Source organism: Myotis brandtii, unplaced genomic scaffold, assembly GCF_000412655.1.
Source record: "Myotis brandtii unplaced genomic scaffold, ASM41265v1 scaffold315, whole genome shotgun sequence".
Lineage (NCBI taxonomy): Eukaryota > Metazoa > Chordata > Mammalia > Chiroptera > Vespertilionidae > Myotis > Myotis brandtii.
This window is the reverse complement of record NW_005362075.1, coordinates 2,062,129-2,074,759: the sequence shown is the minus strand read 5'-3', so window position 1 is coordinate 2,074,759 and position 12,631 is coordinate 2,062,129. Positions and strand designations below refer to the sequence as shown.

Sequence of the window (12,631 nt, the reverse complement as noted above, 5' to 3'; positions counted from 1 at the left end):
CCCCCCCCCCCTCCCCCCCGAGTGCACAAATTTTTGTGCACCGGGCCTCTAGTCTATATATATAAAAGCCTAAGTGACCAAACGACCAGTTGCTATGACATGCATTGACCACCAGGGGGCAGACGCTCAATGCTGGAGCTGACCCCTGGTGGTCAGTGCACTCTCACAGCAGGAGTGCTGCTCAGCTGACCTACCCATCCTAGCGGCCCACCAGCCTGGCAGCAGCCACTCACTCCCTCAGTAGTCCTGCAGGTCCAATCTCCAGAGAACAGGCCAGGTACCAACGGACCAGTCCTGCCGGCAAGATCCTGACAGCAGTGCTGGCCTCCTGGAAGTTGGCCTTGGGCACCTTGGCTGCTTCCCCTCCCTAGATGCTCCACAAGGAAGAAGCAATATAAAAGTGGCCACCAGGTGGTTCCTGACAACCAGCGTGAAGGTCAGTAGGATGGATCCGGATCCTGGGCCAGCAAGGACGTCCCACCACTCACCCACCCGGAGCGCTGATCGAGTCCCAGCGCCCCTCCCCACACACACCCCTCGGGATGGACACCAGACGCAGGGCTCACAGCTGGCGAGCACCGCTCTGGTGGTGCGAGCCTCTCCTGATCAGGACTGACTGGGCGCGAGCCCGCCACAGGCGCAGCAGGCCAGGATGAGCAGGAGCAGCAGGCAGGAGAGGCAGGCAGCATTGGACTGCCGGTTTTGGCCCAATCCCCACAGGCCACAAGGAGGACCCCCACCCATGCATGAATTCGTGCACCGGGCCTCTAGTTTTCTAATAACTATGCATGGTGTCAGATGGATATTAGAGTTATTGGGATGATCACTCAGTTACACAATGTCTAACCACTGAGTTGTACACCTGAAACTAATATAAATTGTATGTCAACTGTAATAAAAAATACTTAAAGTCCCCAAAATTAAAAATTGTTCCTGTTATTTGCAGATTTTTAATATTTCCTACAACTTTTATGATATTATACTATGTTACTACAGTTTTGGTAATATTATTATATTTAAAATCTTTTTTTCTTGAAATATTAATGTTTATTGCATGTAAATGGCTAATTATTTTGTATCTACAATCTGGTAATAGATTTATTTTGTATATTGTAAAAAAATTAATTTAAAAAACATAAATTTAAAAAAATTTGTCCCTCTTAGAAACAGAGTAGAGTGGTGGTTACCAGGGGGTAGAAGTAGGGGAAAATGGAGAGATATCAGTCAAAGGGTACAAACTTTCAGTTATAAAATTAACAAGTTCTAAGGAACAAATTTACAGCATGGTGATTAGAGCTAATAATACTGTAGCGTGTACTTAAATGTTGCTAAAATAGTAGACCTTAAATTTTCTCACCACAAAAAATAAATGGTAACTGGTGACGGGCTGGAGGTGGTAGCTAACACTATAGTGGTTATTCTTTTGCAATATGTAAATATATAAAATCAACACATTTCAAACCTCAAACATACACAATGTTACACGTCAATTATATATCAAATTAAATGGAAAAATTTGTTCCTCTTAAATCATCACATTAAATTATCTCTTTTCTACCATTCAGATAGCTAAGAAGCAATTTCATTTTTAAAACTGAAAACCGGGCTTAGCTTCTCTCTACAACGCCATATAAAATAAAGCCTTTTAACTGTGTGATCACTCTGCCATCTAGCTTCCTAAGTCTATATAGCTGTTCATGAGACTCCTGGGTATATTAGGGCTGAACACTACTTTGGTTTAAATGAATTGTTTTAGATCACTTAATAAATGTTCAGAGATCACACACACACACACACACACACAAACATATTTCTTCCTTTTGAGGCATCTAGTTCTAAAATGCTTTACATTTAGAATGGGGGAGGAGGGAGATGGAGGTACACATCTCATTCCATAATCAACTTTCAATGATCAATTGTAATGGAAGAGACAAATATAAAATAATCAGATATGCAATGTGGCCTGTCAGGAAAAAATTAGGGAAGACTTTGGAATGAATCAAAAAATTGCTGGGTGGAAAAAAAAACATAGCTGGGTGTTTTCAATGGAAAATCTATGTTGTTTACAGCACTCCTTTCTGGGTTATCTGATATGGGGTTAGCTATGGGGTTTTGTTGCCTTTGCTCTATTCATAAATCTGTAAATAATTGATAGCAGTACAAAGAATTCTTGTCTACAGATATGCAAATCAATTCTGCCTGCTGGAGGCACAAAAGAGTTCCTTCCACCCATAGAAAAAGCCAGTTAGTTTGCATCCATTTGTAAACTTATTGCATGGCCTATTTGTGCCTCTGCACTTTGAACTGATTATAATATCTTACTTGTTCTCTCATTAATTAATTAGTTATACCTGTAAGAGAGTCATGAATTACCATGTTTTTTTTTTAATTATCCTATAAGAGAACTTAATTTCTTTCCAGGAAGTTTGGGAGAAGACCGGAAACCAGTTAGCAGGACGAAAAGGGCCATATGTCCCTTTGGATTTCTCCAAACTCTGAGACTCAGTCTAAAAGAGAGGCAGCACAACTTTCTAGCCAGGTTTTTAGACTCAGGTCTGAGCCACATACTAGTAAGCCTGAGTGTCATTGAAGGGAGACATGCAGGCCCAAGGATCCCTTTGATCTCCTAGTTCCCTGATTAAACCAGCTGGGAAGAATCATACCTTTTTCCAGCATGATCAGCAACCTCAGATACTACATTATAGACAAACTAGTGGCCCGGTGCACAAATTCATGCACATTGAAAGGAAGTTAATTAGAAGAAATATTTTAATATTGCTATTTGCCCTTTCTCTATAATAGAAGTGTCAACCAAATTCACGATCAACAATGACAGATTGAAACACACGCATGCAATTGGTGCCAATGAGAGCTTTAAAAAACCTATAATGAAGGACCCAAGTAAGAAGCAATCATTGTCATAATATGCTCCCTTGGTAACAAAGAAGCTAGGAAACTCAGGAATCAGGTAATAAAGACTCCTAGCCATGTAGAAAACTTTAAAAGAAATTGTGTTTAAGGAGATTACCTATCAAAAAATCTCCCAAAAAAAGTTCCAAATATGAATTTATTTTCACAAACCCTTTTCTGTTCTGATGACTGACTACTGTGCTAGATGTGTCCACACTTAATCTTCATGAATGGTAACAGGAGTTAATTAGCACAGAAGGACGAACAGATGCATGTGTCATCATAAAATGGGATTTGTGGATATGTGAAGAGAAAACAAGGTAAACCAGACTCAGTCTATGAACTTAAACTATCTAGATTGCCAAAAAACAGGTTCCATTCCTTATTTTTGAGCTTTTATTGATTTGACTGTGCTGCCATGAATGCTTATCATTCTGTCAACTAGTCCTTTAATATACTCTTTTTTAAAACATATTGTTTAAAGTATTACATGTCTCCCTTTTTCCCCATTAATGCACCCCACCCCCAGCCACTCCCACCAAGGGCAAGCTACTATGTTCATTTTATTATTTAGGAAATAAAACTTCCTTTAGCATTAACATATTATTTTTCATGGGTAAATGTTAGTTTTAGTAACCTACATATCCGGTTCCCTGGAAAGTCTTACTGATTTTTCTAGCCCCTACAGTTAATGCTTGATGTTTGGCAATAGAAGCTCAGCAAGTCTATACAGCGGAGCTGTTTACACATTCAGCATAATTATTATTGGGTTTATAATGTGCATAAGGCTACTAGTACTTACACTCTTACAGCTTTATTAAGCAAAAATGCAACATCTAGAACCATAAACACACCTACAGTGGTCCTATTCTGAAACCTGGATTACACGCAGTAAGAAGTTACAAAGGCAGCCTCTGGAATCCATACGGACCTGCCCTAAAATGTTCAGAAAGATCAGTGGGATCCTGCTTTATGAGGCCGAGAACCCAAGTGGAAAGGCGGCATTTTTCTCATAACACTGGCCTCTCTCTTCTCCCTTCCTTCCAGACCTCAGCAACTCTAGTCTCTGTCAGTGAAATTCACTCCTCCCCTTCTTTTTTGTTAATGCTATTGTGTTACTATGTTAAGGCTACGTGAATTAATAAAGGTTTTACAATAAAACAGCTTAGTGGCAGCCTGCTGGGCTGACCAAGTGAGCTAAGGATCTCAAAAACAGTCAGAAGGAGTCACCCGTGGAAAAACGGAAAGGTCTGAGAAAGGACTCTGGAGAAGTGATCAGATGGTATATGTCCAGAGGTGAAGGGAATTTCGGTCATTGTGACCCAGAGCACAGCTTCCTGAAATGTGTCGTTTGGACTTGGGATGAGATTCCACTTCAGGTCCATACCAGCAACATTCAGAGGCAGAGACGTTTCAGTCCTTGCCCCAAGACCAGTGGTTCTCAGACTATATAGGCAAGCAGAGATCTGTTTGTAAGCAGATAGGTGTCCATGAGATAAGGAGGCTAATAGGAACAACTGGGTGGGGGCAGGGGGCGGTGATGAAGTGGGAAAGGCATTGTGGTTCTACAGGTCTTCAATTCAAGCCAGAAAATCCAGCATTTGTTTGCAAATCAAATCAGCTCAAGGGAGTGTCACCACTGACATACATAATAGGCTGAATTTAACAAAAGGATTTTTAATTTTAAAAAAGTCAGTCCTAACTTGTATTACCAATAAACTGAACCTTTAATTTTCTAGATCAGCGGTTCTCAACCTGTGGGTTGCAACCTCTTTGGCGATCGAATGACCCTTTCACAGGGGTCGCCTAAGACCATCCTGCATATCAGATAGTTACATTATGATTCCTAACAGTAGCAACATTACAGTTATGAAGTAGCAACGAAAATAATTTTATGGTTGGGTCACAACATGAGGAACTGTATTTAAAGGGCCAGAAGGTTGAGAACCACTGTTCTAGATTAACCCTTGAGAAACATCTAGTAGCGCAGCCTTCTCTTCCTTTTTTCAACTCTTGTGGATATTGAGGAAATACACATTGTTGCACCCTTCATCATAACCCTGGAAGGGCTCTGCTCTACTTACCCAAAAGCCCAGATCTCTAAGGCACCAATTATTAAAGATAGTTTTCTACAAGAACTATTTCCTAAGCAGAGGTTGTGTAAAGCAGACAGCTTTAAAACTGTCAAGGGCATTAGCCATGGAGATAGCTGTCAAAGGCCAGGGTCTCTGGACTTTCTGTAATGGTGAAAGAGGGCCCATAAAAAAGTGAAGTACTGATGCCCAACCAAATTCAAGTCATTACCAAATCTGCTCATTTATTCATTCAGCAAGTTTTACTGCATGCCTGCCCTGTGAAATGCTGTCAGGCACTCTCAGGATCCAAACAGTGGAATTAATTCAGAGACCACCAAAGATGGCTCTAAATCAAGCATGTCAAACTGAAAGGCTAACACGGGCCAAATAAACAAGGTTTAAGTTTATGTGGGCCGAAAAAAACAAAAGCTTCAATTTTCATACAAATGTAGGTTTATTTTAATAGAGACACGCTGAATATAAAGGGCTGAAATAAATGAGTAATCGTTAACATAAAGTAATAGAACATTTTAATGAAAATTAATTTTTTCTTGATCATTAACTTACCAGACACTGAATAACTGCATAAATTAATAAGTGTAATGCAAATAAACCTATTTTTCTTGTTCTCCAAAAGCGAAATATTTCCTGTTGCACACACCAAACAAGTCAGTCCAAGACAAATGATGTGACAATCGGCTGCTAAAATATTCGTTGCTAGTATTAGTGGAAAGAAATGGTGCGCCTGCGTGTAAGTCATGTAAGGGAAATGAATGCAACACGATTATAGTAATCAGTCATTAGCGAATGTTGTAGTTCATTATTAATAATTATGTATATTGTAAATATATTGTAAATAATTATGTATATTGTAAAAATTAAGTTACGAAATTTTTATTAAAACATTTCTTACATACCGTTATATTGGCTAGAATATTCGTTGTGGGCCACATGCAGCCTGCGAGCTGCGAGTTTGACATGCTTGCTCTAAATCATGTCTTATGAGGAACAGTTGAAATAATCAGGAAGTTAGCCTGAAATAAGATTATGGGAGAACATGAGAGCTGTTGTGCCTAAATACCTAGCCTTTTTTCTTATGGAAAATACATTAGACTTGTTTTGTACAGGACCACATAAAATATCAATGGGTGAAAACCAGTGGAAGGAAATCATAGCAACGCTAAGAACACACTTGCAAATAGAGCAATCTAAGAACTGTTGGCAGAGGAGCAGAAGCCTAATTAACAATATTGGTACCTGGGACACTCTATTTTATAGTCACTGCATACCGTACCCCTAAATAAATCTCACCTGACTATTGCAAATCAAATCAACAGTAATTGTATTACTTCAAAGGAATCACTGATAACACACCAGCAGGGTGTTTTTCTGTGCATTCTTTTAACAGTGAAATTGTACTACATACACAATTTTCCATTTTTTTAAAATTATTTCTCTAAGCTATTTTGTAGACTACCAGTATTTACCAAAGCTTTCCCTAGTTGTTGGACATTTACAATTTAATGGCAATAACATTTCTCAAAGCACACTACCTTGGTTCAATCTCAGACTGTGCTATCCTGGGAGAGTTATTCTTTGTGCCTCATTTGTAAAATGGGGTAATACCTGAGTTGCATTAAAGCTATTCAAGTAAAACAGTTAACAGTGCCTAGCACAGAGCATGCACTTAAAAAACTTAACCAATATAGGTAAAAGCCTAAAAATCTGTGGAGAAAAATTTTGACTTAGAAACAAATCAAGATTACTGGGTGTCTTTCATGGAAAATAAAGCTTTGTCTAGCACAATCCTGGGGTGGGTGGGGACTCTGACCTTAGTGTTTGAGCTGTTTTACAACTTCAAAAGTTGTACATAAATGATTTTCTTTTTTTTTCTTTTTGGTAGAAAAATAAGCAATAATTTATTGACTGCAGCAAAAACACAGAACAGTGAAACAAGAAAGGGCTTAGAAGCAACAGGAGAGTCAAAACCAGGCTGGCCGCTTTGGCTCACTGGAAAGTCCAAGAAAAAGGCCCTTGGAGATAGGTTCAGGGGGTTAGCATGAGATGAGCCGCTGCCCACTGCTCTCCTGGTGAGGGTCCCTTGGAGTTTAGAAGATATATGCCAGTGGGGGAGGGGGAGAGGGAAAAGAATGGCAAGTGCATGCTCCCTGGAGGGTGAGCCCATAAATGATTCTTGTCCAGACACCCAAATTCTGTCTGGTAGATAGTAACTTAATTATCTCCCCTGCCAAAAAAGCCAATTTTAAATGTACTTGTAAATTCATTTCCACATCCCTGATTCACATATTGTGGTGCTTTGAACTCGCCTTTAAACGAATTGAAACATCTTACTGGTCAATCAATGAGCTAAATAAAATCTTTGACAGGACAAGTCCTTTAGGGTCCCATTCAGCCCTAATTTAATAATTCAAGGGACCCAAGAATAAGACTCTATGTTCCAATGGTTGCTACAGTATTTTGTCATCAACACTGAACATTTACTAGGTAATTTAATTCAACTCAACAAACGAGGACCTACTATTAATATACAAGGCATCATGCTATATGTTGTGAATATGGAAACCAGTTCCTGCCTTCCCACTACCACCACATATACACAAAGCCAGGGCATGCTAGGTTTTCCCTTCCACATATTCCCTCAGGTAACACACAATTCTTATAGCATTTGCAGAGAGCCATTCTAGATCAGTGAGTTCGACAGCTGATTCTCACAGCCAGTCGGCCTGGTGGTCAAATCCCTCTAGTATTAACTACAACAATCAAGGCTCAACTAGAACAAGACTGCGCACAAAGATCACAAGGGGGTGCACCAAGAAAGCATAAAAAATGCGGAGACAAAAAAACATGACAGAAATGGAGGATATAGAGCTAAAAAACGCAATTTTGAGGGCTTGCAATAAACTTCTGGAGAGCCTCACGAAAACTAATGAGACCCTCGATGCTATGATAAAGAAACAACTAGAAATTAAGCATACACGGACTGAAATAAAGAATATTATACAGACACCCAATAGCAGACCAGAGGAGCCCAAGAATCAAGCCAAAGATTTGAAATGCGAAGAAGCAAAAAACACCCAACCGGAAAAGCAAAATGAAAAAAGAATCCGAAAATACGAAGATAGTGTAAGGAGCCTCTGGGACAGCTTCAAGCGTACAAACATCAGAATAATTGGGGTGCCAGAAGATGAGAGACAGCAAGATATTGAAAACCTATTTGAAGAAATAATGGCAGAAAACTTCCCCCACCTGGTGAAAGAAATGGACTTACAGGTCCAAGAAGCGCAGAGAACCCCAAACAAAAGGAATCCAAAGAGGACCACACCAAGACACATCATAATTAAAATGCCAAGAGCAAAAGACAAAGAGAGAATCTTAAAAGCAGCAAGAGAAAGAGACTCAATTACCTACAAGGGAATACCCATACGACTGTCAGCTGATTTCTCAACAGAAACTTTGCAGGCCAGAAGGGAATGGCAAGAAATATTCAAAGTGCTGAATACCAAGAACCTACAACCAAGAATACTTTATCCAGCAAAGCTATCATTCAGAATTGAAGGTCAGATAAAGAGCTTCACAGATAAGGAAAAGCTAAAGGAGTTCATCACCACTAAACCAGTATTATACGAAATGCTGAAAGGTATCCTTTAAGAAGAGGAAGAAGAAAAAGGTAAAGATACAAATTGTGAACAACAAACATGCATCTATCAACAAGTGAATCTAAGAATCAAGTGAATAAATAATCTGATGTACAGAATGAACTGGTGATTATAATGAATCAGGGACATAGAAAGGGAATGGACTGACTATTCTTGGGGGGGAAAGGGGAATGGGAGATGCGGGAAGAAACTGGACAAAAATCGTGCACCTATGGATGAGGACAGTGGGTGGGGAGTGAGGGCGGAGGGTGGGGTGGGAACTGGGAGGAGGGGAGTTATGGGGGAAAAAAAAAAAGAGGAACAAATGTAATCTGAACAATAAAGATTTAATAAAAAAAAAAAAGAAAGAAAAAAAAATAGATCAGTGAGTTCATCCAAAACTCTCATACCCAAATCAAACACAACTGGGATCATTTACCTAAATCACTAGATATGTAAACCTCTGAATTTTTCAATTTTGTTTTGCCTAGCTGACCAGCTTCTCACCCACCCTACCAGCAAGATCAGCTCCATTCCAATACCAGAAACTTTACTCCATCTTCAGCCTCTTCTGGGAATATTCTTCCCACCTCCTTACCCACTGAACCCTGGATCTTCCTATTCCTGGGACTCAGTAAAGGAACGGAGGTGGATTTCCTATAAAGCTCTTATAACTTTAGCCTCTGTGTTCCTAACTTCCATAAGCTCCTTCAAAGGCCCTAGAAGGTACACTTAGCAATGTGTTGCCAGGCTCTCAATTTTGCAATGATTTAACTACAATTGGTTAAGATGTTTATTCCCTACTCCAGCTTCCTCTCACTTTCAAATGACATTATAGCAATAAATTGTATCAGAGGCACTCACACTTGATCACTTCCTGCTTGGCTCCTAGTATGCCACTTTTTTTGGTCCTTTGGTCTGTTGCTGAATCCCACCTATTCTTGGAGTAACTCAGGAACAATCCTCTTTTCCATGTATTTACCCCCTAGACCAGGGGTGGGCAAACTTTTTGACTCGAGGGCCACAATGGGTTCTTAAACTGGACCGGAGGGCCGGAACAAAAGCATGGATGGAGTGTTTGTGTGAACTAATATAAATTCAAAGTAAACATCATTACATAAAAGGGTACGGTCTTTTTTTTTTTTTAGTTTTATTCATTTCAAACGGGCCGAATCCGGCCCTCGGGCCGTAGTTTGCCCACGGCTGCCCTAGACCTTAGGGCTTCCATCTCACCTAGTCACAGGATGAGATCCCAGAATACTAGATACTAACTCATTTTGAGGACAACCAAAGTTGCAGCTCCAATCCCAAGCTCCCATGGATTCAAGAATTTATATCAAAGCATACTTAGAACTCTACATAGATATCTAGTTCAAGTTTTAAACTAATTTTGTCCCAAACTGAATTATTAACCTTCCTTCCCTCAAACCCAATTTTCAGTCCCTACTCAATCGAATTCTTGCCTTCCAGGTGCTCTGGCACCAAAACCCTTGGAGGCACCATTTTTCGTTTCACCCACATCCATCTTCTCAAGTCACTGTTCTTGACTACCTTACTCACTCCCTTTTATCCAAGACAAGATCACTTGCCTAAACTATTCCAATAGCCTTCTTTCCCTGTTTCCACTCGTATCCCACTAAAATCTATTTCGCCCACAAAATTTAGTGAACCTTAAAAAAAAGTTCATAGCACTCTAATCTGTTCACCAAATGGAACTTTATCTCTAATTACCCAACCATGTCCTACAAACTCAACAATTCCGAATTTCCAGCTTCTCACTCTGTTCCAGCCACAACTTTGCTGTTCCCAGAAAGCTCTGAATTCTTCCCCCTCCCCATTGGACTTATACTTACTTCTGCCTAAAAGTTCCTGGCCTACCAGGCATGGCTTCTCAGCAAATGGCTTAAGACTGTAATTCAATTTTATACAACCTCCACCCTCACCCCTCCCACATGCTCAGAAATTACTGTTTTTCTCAGCAATTACACACTTGGCATCTGTAACCACTGCCCCCTTTTTGCATACAACTGTTTTGAGAAATTTACAAGCTTTCCTGTATTATCCCAAAAACTAGGACTGCCACCTCTGGGCAAATGCCGGAGCAGATTTTAGTGATAGATTTTTGCAATCACGTGACTGCTCCATTCACACAAAAACACTCATATTTGAAGGTTTTTATTTTATTTTATGTACAAAGAGATAGCATTCTGTCATAAGGTAGATGTCTTGAACGACCCATTCATGGAAGTTCTTAGTCCAACTGGAAAAAAAAAAGCAGACAGAAAATGAATTAATTCAAACACTTTAAGTATCCACTTTACTCACAAAAACTGGCTCATTACATTAGAACTAGAGGCCTGATGCACGAAATATGTGCAAGAGTAGGCCTTCCTTCTCCTGGCTGCTGGCACCAGCTACCCTCTGGCACCCAAGACCCAGGACCCGGTCTTCCCTCGCAGGCCCAGCTTCACCCAGAAGGTCATCCCATATTACGCTTTTATTATTATTATAGATGATGCCTACAAGCTGTTCGTTCCACAAACCTCAACAATTACACTTCGACTGTGAATTTCATAATTGGTATTCTCACTGCTTCCCTAAAAGATAACTTACCACTAGAGAAACACTACTATAGGCTAGGGAACAGGCCTGAGTTCAGTATCTCGTTTGAGTTCTTTGAAATTCCACATTAACACCAAGCACATAGTGGTCAAGGGTAAAAGTCTAAGCTAAGACACTATATCTCTGCCACAAAGACCTCACATTAACAATTTATACTTACCCAAAAAAAAAAAACCCAAAACAACAAAAACACAATTTATATTTACCATACTACTATGTGACTAGTTTTCATCTAAAAAAAACCCCAACTCCCAGTAACTGATTATCAGGAGTTAAGCTTCACATATACATTAACTAATATTTGTAGCACCCAGTTTTATTCTTCACAGGCAGAAACTGAGCTGTAAGTTCTCATCTGGCTCCAAATCTCAAGCTCACTGCAGAATAGAATCCCATCCAACATTTCAGGGCAGTAGTCAGCACACACATACATGTGTGTAGGCACAATTAAAGACATCTACCACCCAACTGCAGTGGTTCTGAAAAGTGCATGTTACCCAGCATGATACATGGCACCTAGACCTGGCAGAGCTGGGCGAAATGGAGCTGGGCCTCAGCCTCCCCATGCTGTTAATCTGGCCGCCGGAACTCCCAGGTGTCAGCGCCGCCCTTTTAACTAAAGCCGAGGAGCGCGCCGCCGGCCGGCTGCTCCGACGGCGCCGGCGGACGCGTACCTTAATGAAGCCTATGTCCTTCGCGTACTGACGGAAACACTGGCGGCACATGTTGAGGCCGTACTTCCGGATCAGACCGTGGCGGTTCGAGCAGACGCGGCTGTAGGAAGAGAGATGGCATTACGGCAGGTCGCAGAAAAGAAAGGGGCTCGCGCTCGGGGGCCCCCATCCGGCCCGCCGCCTTCCCCGAGGCCTGAAATGGCGGCAGCCCGGCTCCGATCGGTCTCCCCGCAACGCGCCGCCTGCGAGTTCTACACGCGGCTTCAAGCAACGACCCAGAACAAACCTTCTCTAACACCACATTCTCTTTCTTACCAAGAACGAGAACCTTGGCCGAATTTCCTCGGATGGCTCCAGTAGAGTTGCTGGTGACCCATCTTGCTCACTCTGTAGCAACGAGGCAAAAGGAAAGAGCCAGCGGACGCATGCGTTCTTGATATTTTGGGGACTCTCCCAGAATGCAGTGCTGACAAACCACGCATGCGCGATGTCTACGCCCTCACAGCGGTGACGTCACCCGCGCTGAGCCTCTAAGGCTGTTTCGCGCCGCCTCTCAGCGCCGGGCGCGGTGGCGCGCGCCTGTAGTCCCAGCTACTCGGGAGGCTGAGGCTGGAGGATCGCTTGAGCCCAGGAGTTCTGGGCTGTAGTGCGCTATGCCGATCGGGTGTCCGCACTAAGTTCGGCATCAATATGG

At 41.4% G+C, this 12,631-nt stretch overlaps 1 protein-coding gene across 1 annotated transcript; it reads right to left on the bottom strand.

Moving 5' to 3' along the window:
• Positions 1-10,800: 10,800 nt before the first annotated feature.
• RPS29 (ribosomal protein S29) lies at positions 10,801-12,364 on the bottom strand. Its single transcript, XM_005870270.2, has 3 exons — positions 12,253-12,364; positions 11,938-12,037; positions 10,801-10,901 (listed from the first exon to the last, which is right to left on the bottom strand). The coding sequence occupies exons 1-3, from the start codon at positions 12,312-12,314 to the stop codon at positions 10,893-10,895; spliced, it is 171 nt and encodes a 56-aa protein (XP_005870332.2). The 5' UTR covers positions 12,315-12,364; the 3' UTR covers positions 10,801-10,892.
• Positions 12,365-12,631: the final 267 nt, after the last annotated feature.